Source organism: Mandrillus leucophaeus, unplaced genomic scaffold (assembly GCF_000951045.1).
Source record: "Mandrillus leucophaeus isolate KB7577 unplaced genomic scaffold, Mleu.le_1.0 Scaffold240, whole genome shotgun sequence".
In the NCBI taxonomy this organism is placed as follows: domain Eukaryota; kingdom Metazoa; phylum Chordata; class Mammalia; order Primates; family Cercopithecidae; genus Mandrillus; species Mandrillus leucophaeus.
Genome location: NW_012102477.1, coordinates 630,619 through 655,215, shown reverse-complemented (window position 1 = coordinate 655,215; position 24,597 = coordinate 630,619). Strand labels below are relative to the sequence as shown.

Here is a 24,597-nt window from a genome sequence, read left to right as displayed (position 1 = left end):
ATACTTGCACTAATGGGTAAAGTTACTAAAAACCACTGAGTCATACATCCGAAAAAGGGGAATTCTATGATATATAAATTTTGCCTCAATAAAGGAAAAAAAAAAAAAAAAAAAAAGGAATGAAAAGAAGGTAAAGGTAGGGAAAGAGCTTGCTACGTGCCCAGGAGCCAGATCTGTGAGGCTCCGGGAGCACCTGGAAAGGGGTGCTTTGGAGATTCTGAATTAATCTCAGGATGTAAAAATAAAAACATATAAAACTGAAAACACCCATTATGTCACAGAATAAACAAACAGTAAAAAATGGTTTTAACTAGTTCCAAATAATTTAATCCAAACTCACCCCAATTTCTTCACATACTCTAGATATCCAATAAGGATCTCATGGTAAACAGCTGTGCGGAGGCAACGTGGCCGGAAGAAATGAATACTATCCAGATAAGAAATGTACACACGCCTGTGGGAAGGAGGCACATGTTTAACTCAGGGTATCCCCTCAAATTTGAAATCAAATACAAGCAACAAAAAACACCCTGGAAGTTTAATTTTTAGACAGGGTCTCACTCTGCCATTCAGGCTGCAATGAGGTGGTGCAGTCACAGCCCACTGCAGTCTCAACCTCATGGGCTCAAGCAATCCTCCTGCCTTAGACGCCCACGTAGTTAGGATGACAAAGCATGAACCACCATGCCCAGATAATTTATTTTTTGTAGCGACAGGGTCTCACTTTGTTGCCCAGACTTGTCCCAAACTCCTGTGCTCCAGTGATCCTCCCACCTAGGCCTCCCACAGTGCTGTGATTATAGGTGTGAGCCACTGCCCATGGCCAGTTTTTGTTTTGACGGTATTTACACTGGCCACAAAAAGGATGTGATAAACAAACAAAACAACCAAAAAAACGCACAAAAAAACAAAAAAAACTGGTTACCAACTCTGCTGCCAACTAGTTAAATGGAATTCAGTTTTCGTCATTGAACAAAAGGATGAATGGCACCACTCGGCACAGAGAGCCACAGTTGGGGCAAAATGAGAAAAGCCACTTTTAGTTCTCTCTTGCCCAGATTCCTGATGGCACATGAAGTCCCTCATGGCACAGCTACTTCCTCTGTGCAGGTACCAGACTGCCCCATTCCAACTCCCCAGGTTTACCTGCCTTAGATAAGACCGGGACTCACACAGACTCACCACACACACAGACGCTTACTGCAGTCAGCTCAACAGTTCATTTCCCGCTAGTTTAATGGCAAACAAAACTAACTACTTTGGTTAGTTAATTGTGGTTTGATTTACTTTAATCCCCTATGAAGGCTCACAGGCTCCTCTGGGACACTTAAGAGCCCTGGTCTACCCTAACACAGCTCACTGAATGACACGCCCCGGAAGGAGCTGGAAAACTACCTCGTGTTTGGAGGGGGGCAATCAGAGCCGTATTCTTGAACGTGCATTCCAAAAAAGCAGACATCCACGCCGTCAATTTCCTCAAAAGCAAACAGCGCTTTGGTTCGATATGGGAAAGATTCAGACATCTCCCCAGAATCCACAAACCTGAAACAAAAGTCAGAGTCCGACATTTACAAAGGCTGTTGCTAACAAAGTGCTTCTGCACACCAGGCCTGCTCCTCTAACTCTGGCCGCTGCAGATGAGCGGAGGCATGTCCACCTCCTCAGACCGTGGCTTGGAGTCCTCCCTATGGGCCAATCAGCCCTGGAGCGGGGAGTGCCTGCTTTCTGACCAGTTTCCCTCACTAGAGAACTGCACCACTGTGAATGAAATACGGGATTCTGAGTAGGACTGGCTATATACAGCAGTCCCCCTTATCCATGGGGTGTATGTTCCAAGACCACCAGTGGATGCTGGAAACCGTGGACAGTTATCAACCTCTGTGTTTTTTCTTATGCATCTGTACTGGTGACAAAATTTTAATTTATAAATTAGGCACCGCAAGAGATTAATAAGTAATAATAAAACGACAATTATAAAAACAGTATACTGTAATATGCTATGTGGTCTCTCTCTCTTGAAATAGCTTACTGCACTGTTATCGGGTAACTGAAATCCAAACAGGACAACCGAGACTGAGGGAGCTACTGCACACGTTTGCGCTGCAAAGTCTTTGAAGGATGACATCAAACCCAAGAGCTTTGCAGAAAGCAGGCTCTGGTAAGCGGGAGTGGGGACTGCTCGCAGAGCACTGTAGAGAGCAGGCACACTGACCGTGACTTCATCCCGGGCTTGACCTCCACCGTCTTGTCTGAGCTGGCCACCACTCGGACAAAAACCTCCCCGGCTTCAGGGTGATTCTGGCGCCGCAAAAATTTGTTCACTCGGTCTTCCAAGTGGTTTCCCAGTCTCGTGGTCTGTAGCCCTAGGAAGTCCAGAAGGAGCAGGTGAGAAGGCTTCAGCAGCACTGCTGAGAAAGTGACTGAGACTACAGAATCCACCCCACTTTGCAGCACAGGCTGATATTTTAAAGGACTAATGTTCTCCAAACATGGAAGAAATCTGATCTGTCCTGTGACAGGAGTGTTACATAAGGGAAAGGTGGACTCTGGGATCTCAGGCACTTCACTCCTGAAAACTGTTTACGTGCCCAGGTAACCTGCATCTTTTGCTAATAGTATGGGGCAGAAGAGCTACAGAGGTGGGCCCAAAATTGACAGGGGCTCTAGGGTGGTGCAGAGGGATGTTTCCCTATTGCTATTAGAACGAGATGCCTCCTGCTTTCCCTGGAGGGCAGAGATGGCACACCCTCAGTGGGCTCCTCCTGCCCAGCTCTGAGGAGAAAGTCCCTACTACAGAGTCTGACATGAGCATGGAATGTTCTAGGGCTGACAAATCAAGCTCTGGCCACAGCCTGCCTGGTGCCTCAGGAGCCGGCAAAGTATTGGCCTCCAAGCCTGCCCTGAGCCACCGCCTCGTGTGGTGCATGAATGAAGTTTCCGATCCTTGATGAGGGCAGCCTTTCCTGGGCTCCCCTCCCTGTTGCACCCCTCCTCACCCAGGGCCAACCCCGGGTGGCTACTGTCACAGGAGCTGCCCAGTGGCAGGACATTATATCAGTACAGAGAACTCCTCATACACAGGTTAAAAAACTATAAGGGAAAGTTGCAAAAGGTTCTTAGTGATTACTTATAGACAATGAGATTTTAAAAGACGTTTCTTTCTGTACTGGCTTTCAAATATTTCCTATGTTAGTTAGAAATAGGAAAATTGGGAATTTTAGAAGATTCCTTAGTGAGCTGGAAAATTTAGACCAAACTTCTAAATTTCATTTTGCTGCAATAAACAAATCAGTGGTGCTGCTTTTTGGGTACGTTGTACCTGAATAAAAATGATTTGAAAAGAAATATGTGGCTGGGCACAGTGGCTCACGCCTGTAATCCCAGCACTTTGGAAGGCCGAGGCAGGCAGATCACCTGAGGTTGGGAGTTCGAGACCAGTCTGACCAACATGGAGAAACCCTGTTTCTACTAAAAATACAAAATTAAGCCAGGCATGGTGGCTCACGCCTGTAACCCTAACACTTTGGGAGGCTGAGGCGAATGGATCACTTGAGGTCAGGAGTTCGAGACCAGCCTGGCCAACATGGTGAAACCCCATCACTGCTAACAGTGCTAAATTAGACTGGACGTGATGGCTCACGCCTATAATACTAGCACTTTGGGAGGCCGAGGAAAGCGGATCACCTGAGGTCAGGAGTTCGAGACCAGCCTGACCAACACGGAGAAGCCCCATCTCTACTAAAAATACAAAATTAAGCTGGGCACAGTAATCCCAGCACTTTGGGAGGCTGAGGTGAATGGATCACCTGAGGTCAGGAGTTCCAGATCAGCCTGGCCAACATGGTGAAACCCCATCTTCACTAAACATGTAAAATTAGGCCAGGCACGATAGCTCACACCTTTAATTCCAGCATTTTGGGAGGCTGAGACAGGCGGATCACCTGAGGTCGGGAGTTTAAGACCAGCCTGACCAACATGGAGAAACCCTGTCTCTACTAAAAATACAAAATTAGCCAGGCGTGGTGGCGCATGCCTGTAATCCCAGCTACTTGGCAGGCTGAGGGAGAAGAATCGCTTGAACCGGGGAGGTGGAGGTTGTGGTGAGCAGAGATCGCGCCATCGCACTCCAGCCTGCGCAACAAGGGCAAAATTCTGTCTCTGTCTCTAAAAAAAAAAAAAAAAAAAAAAAGTACAATGGCAAAGAAATAAAAACTCCACGGAAATGTAAAAGTTGGCAAAACTATAAAAATAAGGGGAAGGTGGGCTGGGCGTGGTGGCTCGCGCCTGTAATCCCAACACTTTGGGAGGCTGAGGTGGGTGGATCATGAGGTAAGGAGATCGAGACCATCCTGGCCAACATGGTGAAACCCCGTCTCTATTAAAAATACAAAGGAAAAAAGAAGTTAGGTGTGGTGGCGGGCGCCTGTAGTCCCAGCTACCCAGGAGGCTGAGGCAGGAGAATGGCGTGAACCTGGGAGGTGGAGCTTGCAGTGAGCCGAGATGGCGCCACTGCACTCCAGCCTGGGTGACAGAATGAGACTCCGGCTCAGAAAAAAAAAAAGGTGGGGGAGGTTGGACTGAAACGTTTTACACTCCACGAAGGCTGCGAGTCCTGCTCCGAGCTCTGTGCTCAGCAGTTCTGTGGCTGAGATGACCATTCTGAGAAACACAGACTTCAGGAACTCACAGCTATGCTACCTATTCTCAGTGAAGCCCCTGAAGAACATTATTGCATTCTTACCCTTGTGCAACTGCTGACCAGTTTTGCTCCCAAACGAAGTGGCTTCCAGCTAAGAAAGTTAGACACGGCTAAGAAGGGCCACATTGCAGCAAACACCAATATCTTGTCTCTTTCCCCATGTGAAAGGGTGGCCCCACACACTACCATTTTCAAACAGCAAACACAAGGAATTGACCTTTTTTTTTTTTTTGAGACAGGGTCTTGTTCTGTCGCCCAGGCTGGAGTGCAATGACACGATCTTAGTTCACTGTAGCCTCGACATCCTGGGCTCCAGTGATCCTCTTGCCTCAGCCTCCCAAAGTGCTGAGATTATAGGCGTAAGCCACCATGAGTGGCCAGAATCAACCTTTTACATTAGGTCTTTACTTTTTTCTTCAAATCACCTAAATTAACTGTACTATATAAAGAGACATTTAAACAGCTGCCAAGAACCAACAACGTGTTGTGTGCAGGAAGGCACATGTAGGGGGTAGAGGAGCCAGCACACTCAGAAATAAAAATTTTAGCGATACACCTTCTCATGGGGAAAATACATATTTTCTTTTCTTTTTTTTTTTTTTGAGACGAAGTTTCGCTCTGTCGCCCATGCTGGAGTGCAGTGGCGCAATCTCGGCTCACTGCAAGCTCCGCCTCCAGGGTTCACACCATTCTCCTGCCTCAGCCTCCCGAGTAGCTGGGATTACAGGTGCCCACCACCGCGCCCGGCTAATTTTTTGCATTTTTAGTAGAGACAGGGTTTCACCGTGTTAGCCAGGATGGTCTCGATCTCCTGACCTCGTGATCCACCTGCCTCAGCCTCCCAAAGTGCTGGGATTACAGGCGTGAGCCACTGCGCCCAGCGAAAATACATATTTTCATATGTATATATATTAAAACAAAACACACTCTGCCTGGAATGGTGGCTCACACCTGTAAATCCCAGTACTTTGGGAGGCCGAGGTGGGCGGATTATGAGGTCAGGAGATCGAGACCATCCCGGCTAATACGGTGAAACTCCGCCTCCACTAAAAATACAAAAAAAAAAAAAAAAAATTAGCCGGGTGTGTTGGCAGGCGCCGGTAGTCCCAGCTACTTGGGAGGCTGAGGCAGGAGAATGGCGTGAACCTGGAAGGTAGAGCTTGCAGTGAACTGAGATCGCGCCACTGCACTCCAGTCTGAGTGACAGAGCAAGACTCTGTCTCAAAAAACAAACAAACACTCTTCCATAGTAACTTCGCTATTTGACACCTGTGATCCATGTATGGCTGCATACTCCAGATGTGGCCTCAGACAGCACAGGGGTCTAGGGGCAGGCCATGCTACCTGCAGTGCACACAGTGCCACCTTCCTCACGGTGCTGCCTTCTTTTCTGTTATCACTTGATTTGGCCGCTGTTGCTACTTTTTCATTACTCCTTGCCACTGCTGCAGTTATGTCCTTGTATGTGCCTTTATGCATATGTGCAAATATTTTTATAGGATACATGTGTGAAAGTAGACTTGCTAAATCTAAAAATGAACACTTTAAATTGTACCCCTCGCTTTCTGGCATTCAACTTACATTTTCATCCATGGCGCATGACGGGCCTTTTGTGCCTTTTCCTTTCTCATTGCTGGGTTGTATCTTTTTAAGGAAGGCTTTTCATAACTCAACACAGTAAAATTATTACCTTACTTTTATCCTGAATGCATTTGTAGTTTTGTTTACTTTTCTCGCTTTTAATCTACCTGAATTTGATTTTGCGTATGGTGTATGCGAAGGAGGTGGTTTTCAATGCAAGATTAAGGAAGCATACCTTCACTCTGTGATCACACACACCACAACCCCTGTGCTGACACAAGCTCACACCGACAGAGTAGAGCTACCTCTAGTCTCCTAGGCCCTTTTCTCCTGTAATGTTCCATTTCTAGATCTTGGGCTCATCCACCGAATGCCCATGGGTCTTTCTGGATGCTGGAGTGGGAGTGGGACCGGACCCGCTCTGGGGCCACTTGTGTCATTCCCCCTAGTCACCTCCTGCCTCTTCCAGGCAATGACTGTTCTATGGAGGTCTAGTTCTCTGGGTAATTCTGTTTTGGCTACTGAGCCTCTGGCCCAGGGAAGAACTTCCAATTTGCTCAAATGTATTAGTGAACTCATTCAGAATGAATCCTCTGAAGCAGGGCCTCTCAAATGGAAGCAACTGTGCCCCTCCTCCAGGGGACATCTGGCAATGTCTGGAGACATTTTTGACAGACATAATGAATTTGTTGGTCATTTCATTATGTGAGGAAGGTGTTACTGGCACTAAGTGAGTAGAGGCCAGGGATGCTGCTAAAATCCTATAATGCACAGGACAGCCCTCAAAACAGAGGATTACCTGGCCTGAAATGTCAATAGTGGCTCAGTTGAGAAACTGAGCTAAGTATTATGATAGTTTATCAATGAGTGGTATTTCAAAAAATTTAACAAAAGCAGTGTAAGCTATAGGATAACTTTGGATGTTGGTTAACAACAGAGTTTGAACTTTAGGACTCAGTCTCAAGTCTACAGGTAGCTTCCTCCTCCCCTTCCCCCAGTGCATGGTACATCCCAGCATTTCCATCTCTCTTCTACTCTGAGCTCCCCAAATGACCCTGGTTCTGTTGGGGATCTCCTGAGCAACATGCCAGTCACCTGTCCTGCCACAGAAAGGTGACAGCTGTAGGGAGCAGCAGGCAAGTGAACGTTAGAACGCTGCTGCAGTTGTCCTTCTTGTGTGGTTTTGCTGGTTAACTCAGCAAAAGGACAGCCCGGCATGTCAAGCTGCAGAAGGCCATCCCAAGACTTGAGAATTGACTCTATTATAAAGATTAAATAATCATAAACTTTTGAAAACAATGCGGTCTTTAAAAAAATAAAAAAGTGAGCCGGGTGCGGTAGCTAACGGCTGTAATCCCAGCACTTGGGGAGGCTGAGGCGGGCAGATCACAAGGTCAAGAGATTGAGAACATCCTGGCCAACCCAACATGGTGAAACCCCGTCTCTAGTAAAAATACAAAAATTAGCTGGGCATGGTGGCGGGCGCCTGTAGTCCCAGCTACTTGGGAGGCTGAGGCAGGAGAATCACTTGAACCCGGGAGGCGGAAGTTGCAGTGAGCTGAGATTGCACCACTGCACTCCAGCCTGGCGACAGAGCAAGACTGTCTCAAATTAAAAAAAAGAAAGTCTACTCATACAAAGTTACTTCTAGCAGTAACAGGTTGTTCTTTTTCTGCACAGGCACCACCAGCTGCAGAAACATGTCCAGTCAGTCCACATGCAGGCCAGGCTCCTACTCCCAGGGTGGCAGCTGGTTCCCAGGGGTCATGGCTCATGCTCCACTGTAGCAGAACCCAGCACCCATGGGACGGACCCATGACAGCCCACAAAGGGCCCAGGGTTAGACAGGGCTGGCCAACACTACCCCAGTGTGTACACACGCACGCACGAGGGGTGAGGGGTCTTAGGTCAAAGCCACTTGAGAATAATCTGTTGACAAATATTCTCTGAGAATTTACAAAGTTTACTGTACACCTAACCTTTCATCTAAAACATGCACTGGATCATAAAAGCTGAATAACAATCAAGCTAAATATTCCCTTTAAGGGTGGACTGAGAGGTTTTACACTCGGTGAAGATCCACAGCCCAAGGCTGCCAGTCCTGCTCCAAGACCCGTGCTCAGCAGTCCTGTGGCTGAGATGACCATTCTGAGAAACACAGACTTCAGGGACTCACAGCTGTGCTGCCTATTCTCAGTGAAGCCCCTGAAGAACATTCTTGCGTTCTTACCCTCATGACTGGCCTGGCTCTCCTTAAGGATGAGACAAGAAAAATACAAAGTACTGGGGAAAAAACTCACAAAAATCTTTGACAACCAAACCTCAAAACCATGTGTTGAGAGGAACCAAAGGACAATGGGGACAATTTCTACAAGTTTCTAAAATGTGCAGTCCCGGAAACAGAAAGCTTCCCCAAACTTACTCTTAGCACTGAATTTGTTTTCTTTTCGAGGTCTGCCAGTTTTCTTCAAGCAGTTGTCGCACACAAAACTGCAAAAATAATAGTGGTATGATGAGACTGTATATAATGATGTAAATTGTCAAACCAACAAAATGCAGCATTCAGATATTTTGTTGGCAGTTTAAATCACATTATTATTATAAAATTAAAGAGTGAAGAGGCAGACTGCTTTGATGCCACAATTCCTAAAGCAGACAAACACTCAGAACTTAAATTTAGAACCAACTGCCATCTCTCTTAATTGTTGAATTCTTGCTGACAACAATGAATGAGATGCAGCAGCCACTGCAACTGCCCCACCATTGGCTCTGTGTAGAAATGCCCTCCAGGCCAGGGGAAACTACTTACCCTGAAGGCCAAATGATATCATAGTGCAGAACACAAATCTGATGCATCTTCCGGCCACACTCCTTGCAATCAACGAAACTAGGAGACAAAGAAGGCGCACTGTTAAAGCACACGGAACCACACGACCAGAGTCACTAGTAGATGTCTGTGTGTGCATCCACACCTTGTTCTCTGGGTTACTTTGAGTAGTGCTGACATTAATGCATGAGTTGGCTGATTCAGCTATATTTTACAATGCATCCATATGATATCTTCTATAGGAAAAAGCTTTCTTCTTTTCTTTGTACAAGTGCTTCATTCCTCTTTTCTCCCAATCTCCCTTTGCAACCAGAAAGGAAACTTTATTTTTAAAAACTGCTGTGACAAATACATATCTCACAGGCCGGTATTTCTGACACTACTACACATTTTCAAGAACAATGCCTTCTCTAGGTGATTTCACATGCCTAAACTGACTTAAAAAATAGAGAACAATACTTTTAGCATTCTAAACATGTGCTCTTAAGTCTAAAATTGTTTAGGATACTAATGGGAAACATGGCCAGTTCAGAGCAGCCACGCTAGGCCGGAGGCACAAAAACACCAGTTTGGAGTCAGTTACAAAAGGGTGGAACGTGTCAGGCCTACTGGTAAGTTGACAGGGGTTTGTTCAAGTAAACACTGGTGAAGCGAGAGGATGGACCACCCATTCCCCACAAATCCTCCACACTGTTCTATGGCAGCCCACAACCACGGCTCACCAGAGCTCCGTCACCTCCAGGAACTGGCTTACCCAGGAATCTTAAATGCCAAGATGCCTTGAGGTCAGACCTTTGGTTTTTGTCAGCTCCCTCCCTTGCTGCCTCCACAATGCATACCTCCGAGGAGGGGCTGAAGGGACTGGTGAGTAATGTGACTCCCTCTGTGCTTCTGAGCTCTGAGCTATGGCTCCTCTACAGTGTGCCCCTGCCCTTGTTCCCTTAATCTGTCCATTGCATGTGCTATGCAAGCCCTTAGCCATGGGTCTACCCTCATCAGGCTTCTCTGCCCAGTCTGCTGGAGGGAAAGAAAAGACACACACACAAAACTGTGAAACCATGGCGGCACCCGTTCACGGTCCTGTGGCACTCTCTGACAACCCAGCTCCGTCTGGCTCCCTCTGCCTTCCACGTGGCAGTTGTTCTGAATCTGCACTCCTTTCCTCCAGTGCTGTCCTCCACAAGCCCTGTCTTTGAAAACCCAGTCACTGAGCTCTTCCCTTATGCTAAGAATTTCAAAGGTTGGGGCTAAGAACTTCCTCAATTCCTGTGCCGTCTCCAAAGGTCCCCTGCTCTCAACTATTCCCTCCCATGTCAGGGAAAAGGAGTGCCCCCCAAAACTACACTTGGGCCAGGTACAGTGGCTCACACCTGTAATTCTAGCATGTGGAGAGGCTGAGGTGGAAGGATTGTTTTACCGGGAGTTTAAGACCAGCCTGGGTAAAATATGGACACCCCGTCTCTACAAAAAATTAAAAAATTAGCTGGGCATGGTGGTGTGCGCCTGTAGTCCCAGTTACTTAGGAGGCTGAGCTGGGAGGAGGTTTGAGTCTGGGAGGTTGTGGCTGCAGTGAGCTATGATTGCACCACTGCACTCCAGCCTGGGTGACACAGCAAGACCCTGTTTCAAAAACAACAAACAAACAAAATCCAAACAAAGCACTGTGTATTCTAGACCCCATGACATCCATTTTGAATTTCCCCCTTTCTCTCACTCCCAATTATTATTGGCCAACTAGGTGGCTCCCCTTCCCTCAGCCCGCCAACAAGCCCCCCTGCCTGGCTCCAAAAACTCTTGCTTTAATTAGGGTTTCAGTTTCTTGCCTCCTGCTGCTTTGTGTCTCTTAACTAATTTCTCTACTAGAGAACAATGTCTTTCCTCTTCTGATCAATTCACCTCACAGACCAAGGGTGACCTTCCTACATTAGAACCAATGCTATTCTTCAAAACCTTCTCAGCACATTATAGGATAAAGTCTATTGTCAAGAGACAGTGAAATGGCCCTTCACGAAGTTAATCTCTGCCTACCAACCACCCACTCTAGGGGACTTGTAGTTTTATTGAGCAACCTGTGTTCTTTCATGTCTTTGTTTCTAGAATGCTCTGCAGCTTCAACACAAGTCACCTTGTCCAGGAAACCAGGCCCAACTGTGATGATGCCACTCTGCCCAGGCGGGGTCCCTTCTGTCTGGGACTCACTTGCACTGTCTCCTGCTGCAGGCTGTGCCATTACCCAGCTGTCTCTCTAGACTACAATCAGCATGAAGAAGGAGACCCCTTTACCCATCCATGTATTCCCTCTGCCTGGCACCTACTACTTGAATGTAATATATTTTGAAATTAAAAAGTAGATATAAGTCGGCCAGGCACGGTAGCTCGCGCCTGTAATCCCAGCACTCTGGGAGGCCAAGATGGGTGGATCACGAGGTCAGGAGTTCAAGACCAGCCTGGTCAAGATGGTGAAACCCCATCTCTACTAAAAACACAAAAAAATTAGCTAGGCTGGTAATCCCAGCCACTTGGGAGGCCAAGGCAGAGAACTGCTTGAACCCGGGAGGCGGAGGTTGCAGTGAGCTGAGATCGTGCTACTGCTCTACAGCCTGGGGGACAGAGCAACACTCATCTCGGGGGGTGGGGTGGAAAAGAGAAGTAGATATAAATCATAATGAAACTATAAAGCCACGGAGAGAAAGACACAATGTGAAAAGAAAGGTAGAAAGTCAGGAAAAACGATCTGCTGGTCACGAGAGGGGTGGGCGCTCTGCCCTGCCATCTCACCAAGACTACAGCTCTAGGATTTCACATCGTCGTCCTGTCTGTGTACCAGGTGCTGGGAGAGATGAAATAACCTGCTGAAAGTCAAGCTAGGTTTCCAGAGGTGGCCTCGGTAGAAATCTGTGCCTGCCACTCTAGCCACTGGCTTCCTTGGAGTGAGAGGGTCAGGATAGGGAGAGCAGGATCTGTTTCTTGCTTTGCCTGAGTCACAGCCCACATTTCCCAAGCAGCCAATGCTCCTGGAGCCTGTGCTCACCGTGGGGACAAAACATAGCCAGTATTGCCATGCCAATTTGGAGTGCCCTCAGAACTTTACACTGGGGACCTGGGAAGAGGCTACCACACTGAAGAAATTCTGGCATCTCTTTAGGGGCTGTTATGAAGCAAGGTTAGCAAATGCAACACTCTCATTCATCACTGTAGAAAGTGCTTAACAATGGCAAGAACATGCACCAAGCTTTACATTATTTGAGAAAGCAGTTTCCAAGAGATTTTCTTTCTGGTATTTCCCTTTAAATGATACTACTAGTACTATCCCACCAAATATTCCTACCTTTGGTCTCTAAAGATTCATACTAAATGGCTTCTTAAAGACACCCATGACCAAATTATTAGAGAGGTTTTCATAGAACTGAAACATCTATTTAATTTTATCATTGTTAAAATCCAGTAGAGAACAAGTTACAGAGACATACATATTTTGTTTAAGTTTAAAAAGAACCTATATCTAAAAGATAACCTCACACCAGAAATTCCACTTATTGCAACATCTTTCCAATGTTTTTACCCACAACCCACTCCATAAGGAGTAACTTTACCAATTTCATACCAAAATTAAAAGTAAAAAAGAAATAGCTATATACTTACGGTTCGGGGTCTAAGGTATCATTTTTCTTCTTTTCAAACTGATCCTTTGAAATTGTCCTTGTTTTAAAAAAAAGAAAACATGTTGTATTAACTAAAATTTATCTGTTGAGTATAAACTATAGGGTCTCTGGAATGTGATTTTGTAACTAGTTCTTCAAACAAAAAGACATGATGGTCCTTTAAAATCTCAAGTACATATAATAACGGAATGAACAGAAAATTTAATTTCTCAGAACACTACAATTTCTTTTTCCACATATTCTACTACCATTTCTTTTCTTTTCTTTCTTTTTTTTCAGAGACAGGGTCTTGCTCTGCTGCTCAGGCTGGAGTGCAGTGCCGCGATCATGGCTCACTGCAGCCTTAACCTCCAAGGCTCAAGTGATCCTCCTGGGTAGCTGGGACTATAGGAATGCACCACCACGACTGGCTAATTTTTTGATTTTTTGTGGAGATGGGGGTCTCATTATGTTGCCCAGGCTGAATTCAAACTCACCCCGGTTCTAAGTAGCTGGGACTACAGATACAAACCACCACGACCTGTTAAGTTTTTTTCATTTTTTGTAGAGATGGGGGTCTCACTATGTTGCTCAAGCAACAATCCAATTATTAATCACACAACTAAAGAGAATTAAGATGACAAGGGAAATAAATTAAAAATGTAGAATTTCAGTCACTTTGGTTTGTATGTCTTACAAGTTAGGTTTTTTCCTGCATTTAAACAAAGAAAATGGTAGAGCGTAAGTGCCTACACTGCTGGAAACCGCTCTTGTGGCAAAGCCTTCCTTTCTGTTGGGTAAGTCACACTGTGGGTAGGGTGCTAGGAATCATGGAAGACTAGGGAACTCAGTCTGACGAAGAGGAAACGGTAGACCTGGGCAGATGCGGTGGGTGGCTGGCAGGTTTTTAGATATTTCAAGCATAGAAATGAGTTGATAACACAATTTGTGCATTTGCTTTTTCTTGCCACACACACGCCATTCTATCACTCGAAGGTAACTGCTGGATAATAAACACTGGAAATAAAAGTTTAATCCTGTGCAGGAATGAACTAACAAAGTCATACCTGTCCACTTTGGAGCCGATAAACAATAGGTAAAGAAAGCACTAGTGAGGGAAGGAGACACATTTATACTTTAGGCCAAAAAATGGGGTACTGGAATCCATTAATCTGCATTAGAGCTCAGCAACTGAAAGGATGGAGGTTTAAGTAGAGATAAACTAAATGTAAAGGGCAGGGCATGTACACCAAACGCATTTTTTGCTACTGCCAGTTCTGTTAATGGGGCTACCTGGTTTCTCAGGTATAACTGAAAATTTACATGGTCGGGCATGGTGGTCCCAGTACTTTGGAAGGCCAAGGCAGGAGGACTGCTTGAGGCCAAGAGCTCGAGACCAGCCCGGGTAACACAGTGAGACCCTATTTAAAAAAATAAAAATTAAAATAAAGAAAATTTATAATTCCCCAAAATGGAAGTTTGACAACAACTAGGAAAAACCAATTATTTTAGAAGAAAAGACAAACCAAGGTCAAGAGAGAGCAGTGGTCTACAGTGGTAAGCCATAGTACCACTGCCTTGAATGATAAAGGCAGAAGTGGCACTGTGGTTCAGCCAAAACACATTTTTCAGTGTAAATGTGTATGTATACACATATTCAAATTAAATGCGAGCATAATTAATATGAAATAAACCCCACAACACTACACACTGTAATCTCAGCACTTTGGAAGGCCCAGGCAGGTGGATTGTGCTTCAGTGTAGGAGTTTAAGACCAGCTTGGGCAACATGGCGAGACCTCGTCTCTACAAAAAATACAAAAAATTAGCTGGGTATGGTGGCGTGCCCCTGTAATCCCAGCTACTTGAGAGGCTGAGAAAGGAGGATTGCTTGAACGAGTTGAGATGGTGCCACTGCACACCACTCAGGTGACAGAATGAAAACCTGTCTCAAAAACAAAAAACCAAAAAACATTGCATGAAAGTCAAAATGGCAGTGGTACTTTCCTTACAGTCATTGGTAAGAGGAAAAAACAATTTAAGGTCACCCTCCCTCACCCCAGAAAAAATGACAGGACGGTACTTACGTCTGGGGCTGTGAAGGGTCGTCACCCAGGGTCACATTCTCGCCCTGGATCTCTGTGAAACACTTCTCACAGAAATGATACCTGTCAGCAAGAAGGCCATACTTGGGTGAACTGGTCCATCATAACACACAGCCACCCAAGCAACGAAGCCACCAATCAGAGCAGGGCAGAGCACCACGACGAAGGGGGGGCGTTGTTGGTTGATTGATGGGTCAGTGAGGACAATGAAAGGAACAGGGGGCAGGTGGGGAAAGGCAGGATTAGAGAACAAGGAAGGGAACAAATAGCACAGACACAGAGGTAAGACGCAGACACCAAGACAACACAGAGCAGAAAGCCAAGGCAAAGCATTGATTAGCATTCGGTCTCATTGCACACATCACAGGCCATCATCACTAACAACGACAGGCTCGGTCCGGCTCCAAGAGGCAAATGTTTTCAAGGAGTTGTTAATACTAGAATTGCATGGAGCCCAAATTTAGGAATCTGAATTTTGTTCTTACTCAGAGAAAGTCAAATATAACTCTAGGGTTTGAGATGGAAAAATTTACTTGAACAAAACAGTCTGACAAAAGGCCTTAAAAAAGCAATTTAAACTGAAATAGCTTTATTTTTCAAAATGGAAAATTTATGCTTGACAGCAATTCAGAGATTTTATTTCCGGTATTAAGCCAGATCTTTAAATGCATGAAAATGCTGAGCACCCAGAACTGATTTTAATTTTTTCCTGTTTTTTTTTTTTTCATGTTAATCATTCAGTTAATTGTGTTACAATACAAATGAAACCAAATCCATATTCTAGACAAACATTTAACATAAATGCAGTCAGGGTCAAAGACTTTCCACCCATTTATCAATATGAATATACAGAGTAAGAAATGTGATATATTGTATAAGAAATACAATATATGTAAATCCATGAACAATCTTTGAAAATTCAATTCTAAGCTTTGATGTGACATTTTTGGTACTGGGACCAATCATCCATCAATCGGAGAGACTTAGCCAATGACTGTTCTGACTTGGGGGCAATCCAAGTTAAGTGAATTTAGAGTTAATCTTTAAAGAACAATCTGCATTTGAGAAATTATCCATCACCCCAATTTCTTGTAAGACAATATAGAGCCTGGGCTCAAGCTATCAAATACGAACAATTAAAATAAAAACTACTAAATGTTTGGAAAGAACATAAATGAGAAATCAACAGAAATGCAGGCTGATGCTGCATAAAACGACACGAGTACACAAGAATACCGTAAAAATAAACAAGCGGGCGGAGGTGGATCACACAAGCGAGAAGAATGAGTGTCAGGTAGCAACGGCAGCACGAATGCGGTTTAGTGCTCAAAACTACGTCTACGAGATGCCAGGAAGGATTAGTATTAAAAACAGTGCGACAGGACTCGAGCGCCAGGCTGAACCACCAAGTGCAGAACGGGACACGGCAGCTGCAGTCTCACTCACTTGCGCATTCACACGGCTACAGGAGACTGAGGTGTGGGCCACCGTGTGGCCAGTTCACCACCACTAGGACAGGTCCCCCACAAGTCCCAAATCTAATCTTAATTCAATATACTGAGCATTTTGTCTGCTGTATTTCACTAACCCCACACACACAGCACATTTTAAAGCATACAATTTCAGAGCATGCACAACATCTCAAGATGAGCCATTTTTTTTGCGTTTGGTTGATGAGGAACATGACAGATTCACTGGATTAATGAAGGTTTCTTGCTGGGACTAATTTATTTGGGACTAACTCAACTAATAAATTATGTCAGGATTTAAAACTCTGACAGGGAACAGGCAGATTAATGTTTTTCTTTAAATATTTTTTTTTTTTTTTCCTGAATGAACAACAGCAATATTCTGGCCATTCACTATTTTGTAAATATCCTAAAATCCTGTATGGAGAAGAACTTCCATGTGCAGGAGGGCATGGTCATCACTGGCAAGAAGGAATTAAAGTACAGAAACTATAAACCAATTCAGTGGCAACCAAAACGATATGCAAAAAAGACATTCCCTCAATCCCCAATACTTCCCTTTTATAAGTAAAACTCCAAATTGAGAGCTCCATTCATGTTACAATCAAACATACAGCACTATGGCCAGCTAGAAGGGACGGTTCAAGACATTCTGAAATGAAACTCCCATCGTAATCACAGGTGAGTCTAAATGGTTTTAAAATCCTGGAGAAATTCTTTGCTTCTATTCAAGGACAGCAAGCCCAGCAACATCCAGGAAACAAGGACCATAAACCCATCTTTTCCCACCGAAGAAAGTGACACAGAGGGAGACACTGGTGGTGGAATGGCAACCCTTGCGGTGGCTGGGAAACTGAGGCTCTTCCTGTATAACTGACTCTCATCCTGGAAAATCCAAGGATCAGAACCGGGGAGGCAAAGCATGTCAACAGACTCCTTGTCTGCCCCCAAACTGCTGGAGAAACGGACAATTTAGCCTGTTCATGTGTAAGAAGGGGAGGAAGAGGGGCCCGTGGCTTCACTTTATTACTGTTCTGAGAGATGAAGAAAGCACACAGAACAGACAGCAGTCACCCCCAACTAGTAAAATCAGCTAGAGCAACCCTGGCAGTCAGTGAATGCTAGACGTTATTGCCAGACTGCCTCTACCTTCTTACCTAGTCCACACTTTATTCTCCCTGGAAACACATAAAGATTTAGAAATTTGCTTTTCAACTTAAGCACCCAGATGACATTTTGCCTGGTGTGAAGGAAGCAGCTTGATGAATATGGAATTGCAAAGGAGAAATACTTCACATAATCCAGTAATGATGCATTTCAGGGTTGCTAAAGTTAGTACAATGTAACTGCATAGTTTATTTGTAAGGGTAATTTAATATATGGAGTAAGTTTTCAAATGCAGATTGTTTTAAGTACCATATCAGTACATATGAATAACTGGGAATATCTATAGATAATATTTATATTATCTATAGATACTAACTGGGAAAGCTAAAGAACAGTTTTTCCAACATGAGTTACTTTCAAATTTGCAAAGTATGAAAACAAGTGAAAACGTAACCATACGCTCACTTATATATTAGGGTTTCACTTGCTTAAATGGTCTGCAGGATTTTTTATTGTTCTAAGTGCCCAGTTTAGGACTACAAGTGCCAAGACAAATATTCATGAGAACACTGCAGTGTTCATAAATAGTCAAAGTTGAAAATAAAAACATAAGCAGTTAAAGTATTTGTTACAGAATCAGGCCACTGCTTTCTTAGGATGATAACATGCTAACCTACTCAGACACAGTGTTCTAGCGAGCATGCCTGTGATCACCTGAGGAATGCTACGCCTACACTTTAAAAATTATCACTAATAACAAGGAACTCCTTTATTTGCATTTCCACTCTTCAAAATACATTACTTTTGTTTAGTAAAAATGAAGTTCTATACAGAAATAAGACGTTTCAGAACTTTCAAGATGGTCCTGTGTTTATACGCCATCAATGACTCTTTGATCCTACCAATTCCATTTAACTTTAATTGCTCTCAATGTAAAAGACCAAAATCTGTGCAAATCAGCAAAGGCAGGGCCCCAACAGACCCAGGAACAGGCCCCACAACACTTTGGAGAGAGTGGTAAACAATCTACCTTTCTTATAGACCAAAACTGTGTTGGGCAACGTAGCAGGGGTGGCATTTTTCTAGGTATAGTTAATATCAACCTTTCTCTTAAGATATCATTAACTTTATTTTGCTTGGCACAAATGGTTTTTAAAGTGCATTCCTATTCATTATTTCATCATTGGGGACTTGACAAAATGAGGCTGCGAGGGAAGACGCTATTGTTTGTATCATGGGCAAAGCTAAGCTTAATACATTAATACATCATGGGGTGTGCTGAAGTCATGGTGCTAAAACTGTAAAAGGAGTGGCCAGAACTTCCAGAAGAGCAGCAAGTCACTATGGGAGAGATTCCATTAGGAAGGGGCTATGGTATCATTTTAAACTTGATCACAAAATGTTTCTATTGATAAAGGGGAAGTTGAGATGGAAATCAGACTCCGAATGTTAAACTATTTTCAGCAGGACAATTGCACAGGCTGCACTTCCAGCAGAGATGCAGTTTAGGGTCTGCCCTTCTCCCTTGCACTGGTGTTTCACTACACTGAACAGTAATAGGAATAAGCAGGCCAGGCTTATTCCTAATAGAAAAGGCTTAGGAACCTTTTTTTAGAGATATTTTTGTGTCAAAAGGATTTTTTAAAATACAGGATTTTGATGGGAGTTATTACTTATCTTGAATATGGTTTTTTAAAAAACATAGAAGAATTAAAACAACCACAAAATTCCAACATTTTCAGGCCTGTGAACAAATAACAAAAAGGCTTCTGTCTTCTTTGAAGTATAGGACATAATTACTGCATCCAAACGAGAGTGAAATAATAAAAAACGCCAAACTCCAGTGTTGACGGTTAATACTTGAACCTAAAGACAAAGAATAAGCACAAAGCTCTATCTTGGCCACAGAGAATCCAGCTGCTGGCTCACAAAATGGAGTCAACGTCACAGTTTGAGCAAGATTCCTGACCTGTGCCTCCACGCATGGTGTGCTTACACTGCAGCCGCACATGGACACTTACACGCTGCGGTACAGATAAGCTGACTTCTCAAACAACCCCAAAACTACGCAAGGTGTATTTGTGTGGGAAACCACAACAAAAAATACTATTTTCATTCTCCATCTATTTTAAGACAGGAGATCTATTCTTTAGCCATCTTCATATTCCAAAAGAATGGCAAGTATTTCTTAAGCAGATCCACCACTCGCAAAATCCTGAAATGGCCATCTTATAATAGGAGGGTGATTCTTGAACTCAATTAAAATACCAGATCTCATTTTGTATCACGCTGCTAGTGTCAAATTTAAAAATAAAGATCATGGACCCTTTTCCTCTGCCTCAAAGGAAGTAGCACTCGTGCAAGTCTTTCTGTGAGACTGACCTGGCCAAATTACCCAGGCAAGTATTTGCAGGCAGAATAGTAAAATCCACATTTTCTACTCTATGAACATCTTAAAAAAGGCATGCCAACCTTTATCAGAGTTACTCTCAACTTCAGACGCTTGCTTCTAGGGTTGCGTTTTAGAACAGGCATGGCTGAAGAAAGAACGTACCTAATTAAGTAGTACGGCAAGACCTGACTCAGAGGTTACAGTTTTTACACTATAAAAGTATGCTTTATAACTAAGAGGCCATGGGCCTATCCGTGTGACTAACAAGACACTGAAATCGAGCTACTTTTCTTTTTTTCAAATAGAGATGGGGGTCTCACTATGTTGCCAAGGCTGATAACGTAACTCCTGGGCTCAAGCGATCCTCCCACCTCAGCCTCCCAAAGTGCTGGGATTACAGGTGTGAGCCACCACACCCGGCCTGAAATTGGGCCACTTTTTATTGGAACTTCAGGAAAGAAATAATGTACACAGACTATAACCAGATGAACGTGCCTTGCCCTAAGACATAATACAGGATGCTGCTTGACACTTACCTATTCTGATAGCTGTAGTAGGCAGCATCGCGAGGAATGGTACACAGCTGCTTCCCATAGCAGCACAAAGTCTGTGGGGAAAACTCATACTGCAAAAATAAAGGAGAAATACTTTTATATAAAAATACATTCCATTTACTGTCCTATAATGTTCTAGTCTACTATAGAGACTAGTAAATTATCTCTGTTAGTATATTAGATAGTTTTCTAACAATTTTAGTAGCTTTAAAGACATTTTGAGATAGCATGTGATACAACTGGCTCTAAGAAATATTTATTACAGACAGGTACCACAGGCAGAGGGGCAGCCAGAAATGCTTCCTCATGGCCTCCCTCAGTAAGTGCCTATACACTCAGCTCTGATCACCCATCACATCACTTCAGGCATCAACTGTGTCACCAGAGAGCAGACTGCACATATGCACTCCCAGTACACAGGTGTGGTCTCATATTAGTGTAACACCCTTCTGGCTGGATTAACTAGGAAAATTCACTTTCTGGAAAAACTTAAAACTGTACCTTGCGTCCACAGCAATATCCAAGGGACTGCATGACTGGGTCAATTTCCTGCTCAAAGACCTCTGCAAGCTTACTGCAAAACTTATAGACTCGGGATGTCTTGCGATTATAGAGCCAGGCATTGTTGAACATGAGCCAGACGTCGTCCACGTACTGCCAGGGCTCTTGGTACTGCCCTGTGTCAAGCTTCCGCTTGATGGTGGAGAGGTCCATGGGATTCTTTACGATGTCAAAATAATCCTTTTAAAAAAAACAACGGTCTCAGGGAATTCCCCAACATCCAAATGCCAGTCATATCTGGCAGTTTTGTTTTAAAATAATAGAAACAGAAAGTACCAAAATAACTTCCATTCCCAACAGTAAGAAATGGGAAATGAAAAGAAAATAACCTCTGATGCAACTGACTTTACTCACTAAAAGTATAATTAGTATTTTCAGGTATGATCGCATTATAATACTTCAAAGGCAAAGATAAAGAAAAATTGTTAAAAGATACTTCTAACAGAAAATTTTAAAAATAGATCTTTAATCCACTGAATTAAAATAGTGAACCAGTTTATCAAACAGTGTGTATTTCTAGATATTCACTCTTGATCCTGGCGAGCAAAATGAAATTCCAAGACAAATATAAACACAAAGCTAGTAATTACTGCTACATAGAATCTGCTGGGTCCCCATGGCCTTTGCAAGGCTATCCAGGAATATAAAAGAGAGAAGCCTAAATATTTTTTTACAGTTGATGTTCATAAATTCTTTCAGACAAAAGTGACACAAGGATCCAAATATAAAGTGAAGTCTCAGGGGCATGTGCTTCCCTTGCTTCAGTGCACCCCTCCAAGGACCGGGGCTTCATGAACAAGTGAAATCAAACAAAATAAACACTTTCATTGATAACTGTTAACAGACAACAGTTTTTTATATTAGGAGAACAATCTTCAAGGCAGGGGGATTATTTAATCTAATTTCAAGAGATAAAACAACGGATACTCAAAGGTCACACCAGCAAAGTTATAATCTAATTTCAAGGGATAAAACAATGGACACTCAAAAGTCACACCAGCAAAGTTATAATCTAATTTTACGAATTAACTTACTGGAATTCCAAGGAGCTGGGGATCTACAGGCTGCCGGAAAGGTAATGACTCTGGGTCCTGTCGATACAGTGCTTCTAGGGTCGGCATCAGGGCCTGGCGTAACTCCTCTGGTTTAAAGACTGCAGAGAAAACATCAAGAAAAGACACTCTGTAAAAGGTGCTCAGATCCCTCCTACCTCACATTTAAAACGGAATCCTGGCTGCTGTGACGTCCCAACCATGATGCTCCTAAGGCACTCGAGGGGCTCTCGTCCATCACCATAAGGACTAAAGCTTCTGAAAACACACTAGTGTCAGAACTGCGTTCAGGTTGAGAGGCAAAATACAACGAGAAGTTTGCATCTTCTATGAAAGGTTTCCAACATTTAAAAACTTGCTGAAAAAGAAAGTAAAGCTAACTCCCAAATCTGTCTCATTCATCAAACTGGGTGGCAAATAAAGCCATTTCAGGCTGGGCGTGGTGGCTCACATCTGTAATCCCAGCACTTTGAGAGACTGAGGCGGGCAGATCACCTGAGGTCAGGAGTTCAAGACCAGCCTGACCAATGTAGTGAAACCTTGTCTCTACTAAAAACACAAAATTAGCCGTGTGTGTGGGAGGGGCCTACAAGCCCAGCTACTCGAGAGGCTGAGACAGGAGAATCGCTTGAACCCAGGAGATGGAGGCTGCAGTGAGCCGAGATGGCGCCACTGCTTGGGCAACGAGAGCAAAACTCTGTCTCAAAAAAAAAAAAAGTCATTTCATTGGAAGGGACCTTAAAAGATCCTCTGAGGAAAGTCTTTTTATTCTTGGCTAAATTAAATTCAGGCCACTAGAGACAAATGGTTTTGAATCTCATAAACGTAAGCAGTAATAGAGATACAAAATAAAGCATTTTAATAAAAAGTTCCATATTGCTACTCCCACATTTACTAATGCCAATTTCTCCAACCCCTCAGCCACCTCACTGCCTACTACATTTTCTATTGTCACTAATACAAACATAAATACTGGCTGCCAAATACATTCAAGATGGTACATTCATACAAACACTCAATGAGTATGGGAACAGGTGCCGGGGAAGCTGCTCGGTGTGGGAGGCCAGCCAGTCAGCAGTCAGCGTGTCATGACCCCACCTGGCCCATGTTCACTCACACAGAGAAGAATCTGGAGGCAAAGATGTCTCAGGCGTTCTGATGCCTTAGCTTACAAGTGACACGTATTTTTTTCTTTGTGTTCTTGTAATTTTTAATTTATTATTTTTGAGACAAAGTCTCACTCTGTTGCCCAGGTTGGGAGACACTGGCATCATCTCAGCTCACTGCAGCTTCAACCTCCCAGGTTCAAGTCATCCTCCTGCCTCAGTCTCGGGAGTAACTGGGACTACAGGTGTGTGCTACCATGCCTGACTCATTTTTAAATTTTTTTGTGGAGATGAGGTCTCACTATGTTGTCCAGGCTGGTCTTGAACTCCTGAGCTCAAGCGTTCCCCTCTGCCTCAGCCTTCCAAAGTGCTGAGGTTACGGGCATTGAGCTATCATGCCCAGGTTTTTTTGAGACAGAGTCTTGCTCTCTCACCCAGGCTGGAGTGCAGTGATACGATCTTGGCTCACAGCAACCTCTGCCTCCTGGGTTCAAGCGATTCTCCTGCATCAGCCTCCCGAGTAGCTGGAATTACAGGTGCCCACCACCACGCCCAGCTGATTTTTGTATTTTTAGTAGAGATGGGGTTTCACCATGTTGGCCAGGCTGGTCTCAAACTCCTGACCTCAAATGATCCACCTGCCCTGGCCTTCTAAAGTGCTGGGATTACAGGCACGAGCCACTGTGCCTAGCCATCATGGCCAGCTCATTTTATATTTTCAGAGACAGAGTCCTGCTCTGTCGCCCAGGCTGGACTGCAATGTGGCGCCATCATAGCCACTGCATCCACTAACTCCTGGGCTCAAGTGATCTTGTGGTATTAGTATGTTGCCCAGGCTGGTGGTATTGAACTCACGGCCTCAAGTGATTCCAGCCTCTCAAAGCAATTAAGATTACAGGTGTGAGCCACTGGGGCCTGGTCTGTTTTTTGTATCTTGAAAATATTTTTTTTTTTTTGAAATGGAGTTTTGCTCTTGTTGCCTAGGCTAGAGTGCAACGGCACAAACTCAGTTCAGTGCAACCTCCGCCTCCCGGGTTCAAGCGATTCTCCTGCCTCGGCCTTCCGAGTAGCTGGCATTACAGGCGTGTGCCACCACACCCAGCTAATTTTGTATTTTTAGTAGAGACTGGGTTTCTCCATGTTGGTCAGGCTGGTGTCGAACTCCCGACCTCAGGTGATCTGCTCTCCTCAGCCTCCCAAAGTGCTGGGATTACAGGTGTGAGCCACCGGCCCCCGGCTGAAAAGATTTCTTACAACAGATAAGTGGGAAACTGTAATTTAAAAATCAGATTAAAATATGGTAAACATTTAAAGTTCCAGTTGGGAAGGGGCAAGCATGAGGTACATGGGTCTGCCATCAATTTTGTGTGGGGTGGAGATGGTCTAACTTGACAAATTCTAGAAAGCGCCATCTGATTTCTAACTGGTGAAAGCAAAAGTTAAAATTTGAAGGAAAACCCCATTTGTTTAACAGGCTCACTTTAGAGATGAAAACAGGCGCACC

At 44.1% G+C, this 24,597-nt stretch overlaps 1 protein-coding gene across 1 annotated transcript in view; it reads right to left on the bottom strand.

Moving 5' to 3' along the window:
• CREBBP (CREB binding protein) overlaps positions 1-24,597 on the bottom strand; it is a 141,026-nt gene that overhangs the window by 21,699 nt on the left and 94,730 nt on the right. Inside the window, exons 16-25 of the mRNA XM_011982564.1 lie at positions 21,970-22,088; positions 20,876-21,115; positions 20,357-20,445; positions 14,835-14,915; positions 12,750-12,806; positions 9,090-9,167; positions 8,703-8,770; positions 2,213-2,363; positions 1,396-1,542; positions 341-454 (exon numbers count right to left, since the gene is read on the bottom strand). Of these exons, the coding sequence (XP_011837954.1) occupies positions 341-454; positions 1,396-1,542; positions 2,213-2,363; positions 8,703-8,770; positions 9,090-9,167; positions 12,750-12,806; positions 14,835-14,915; positions 20,357-20,445; positions 20,876-21,115; positions 21,970-22,088 (1,144 nt within the window). The remainder of the gene's footprint in view (positions 1-340; positions 455-1,395; positions 1,543-2,212; positions 2,364-8,702; positions 8,771-9,089; positions 9,168-12,749; positions 12,807-14,834; positions 14,916-20,356; positions 20,446-20,875; positions 21,116-21,969; positions 22,089-24,597) is intronic.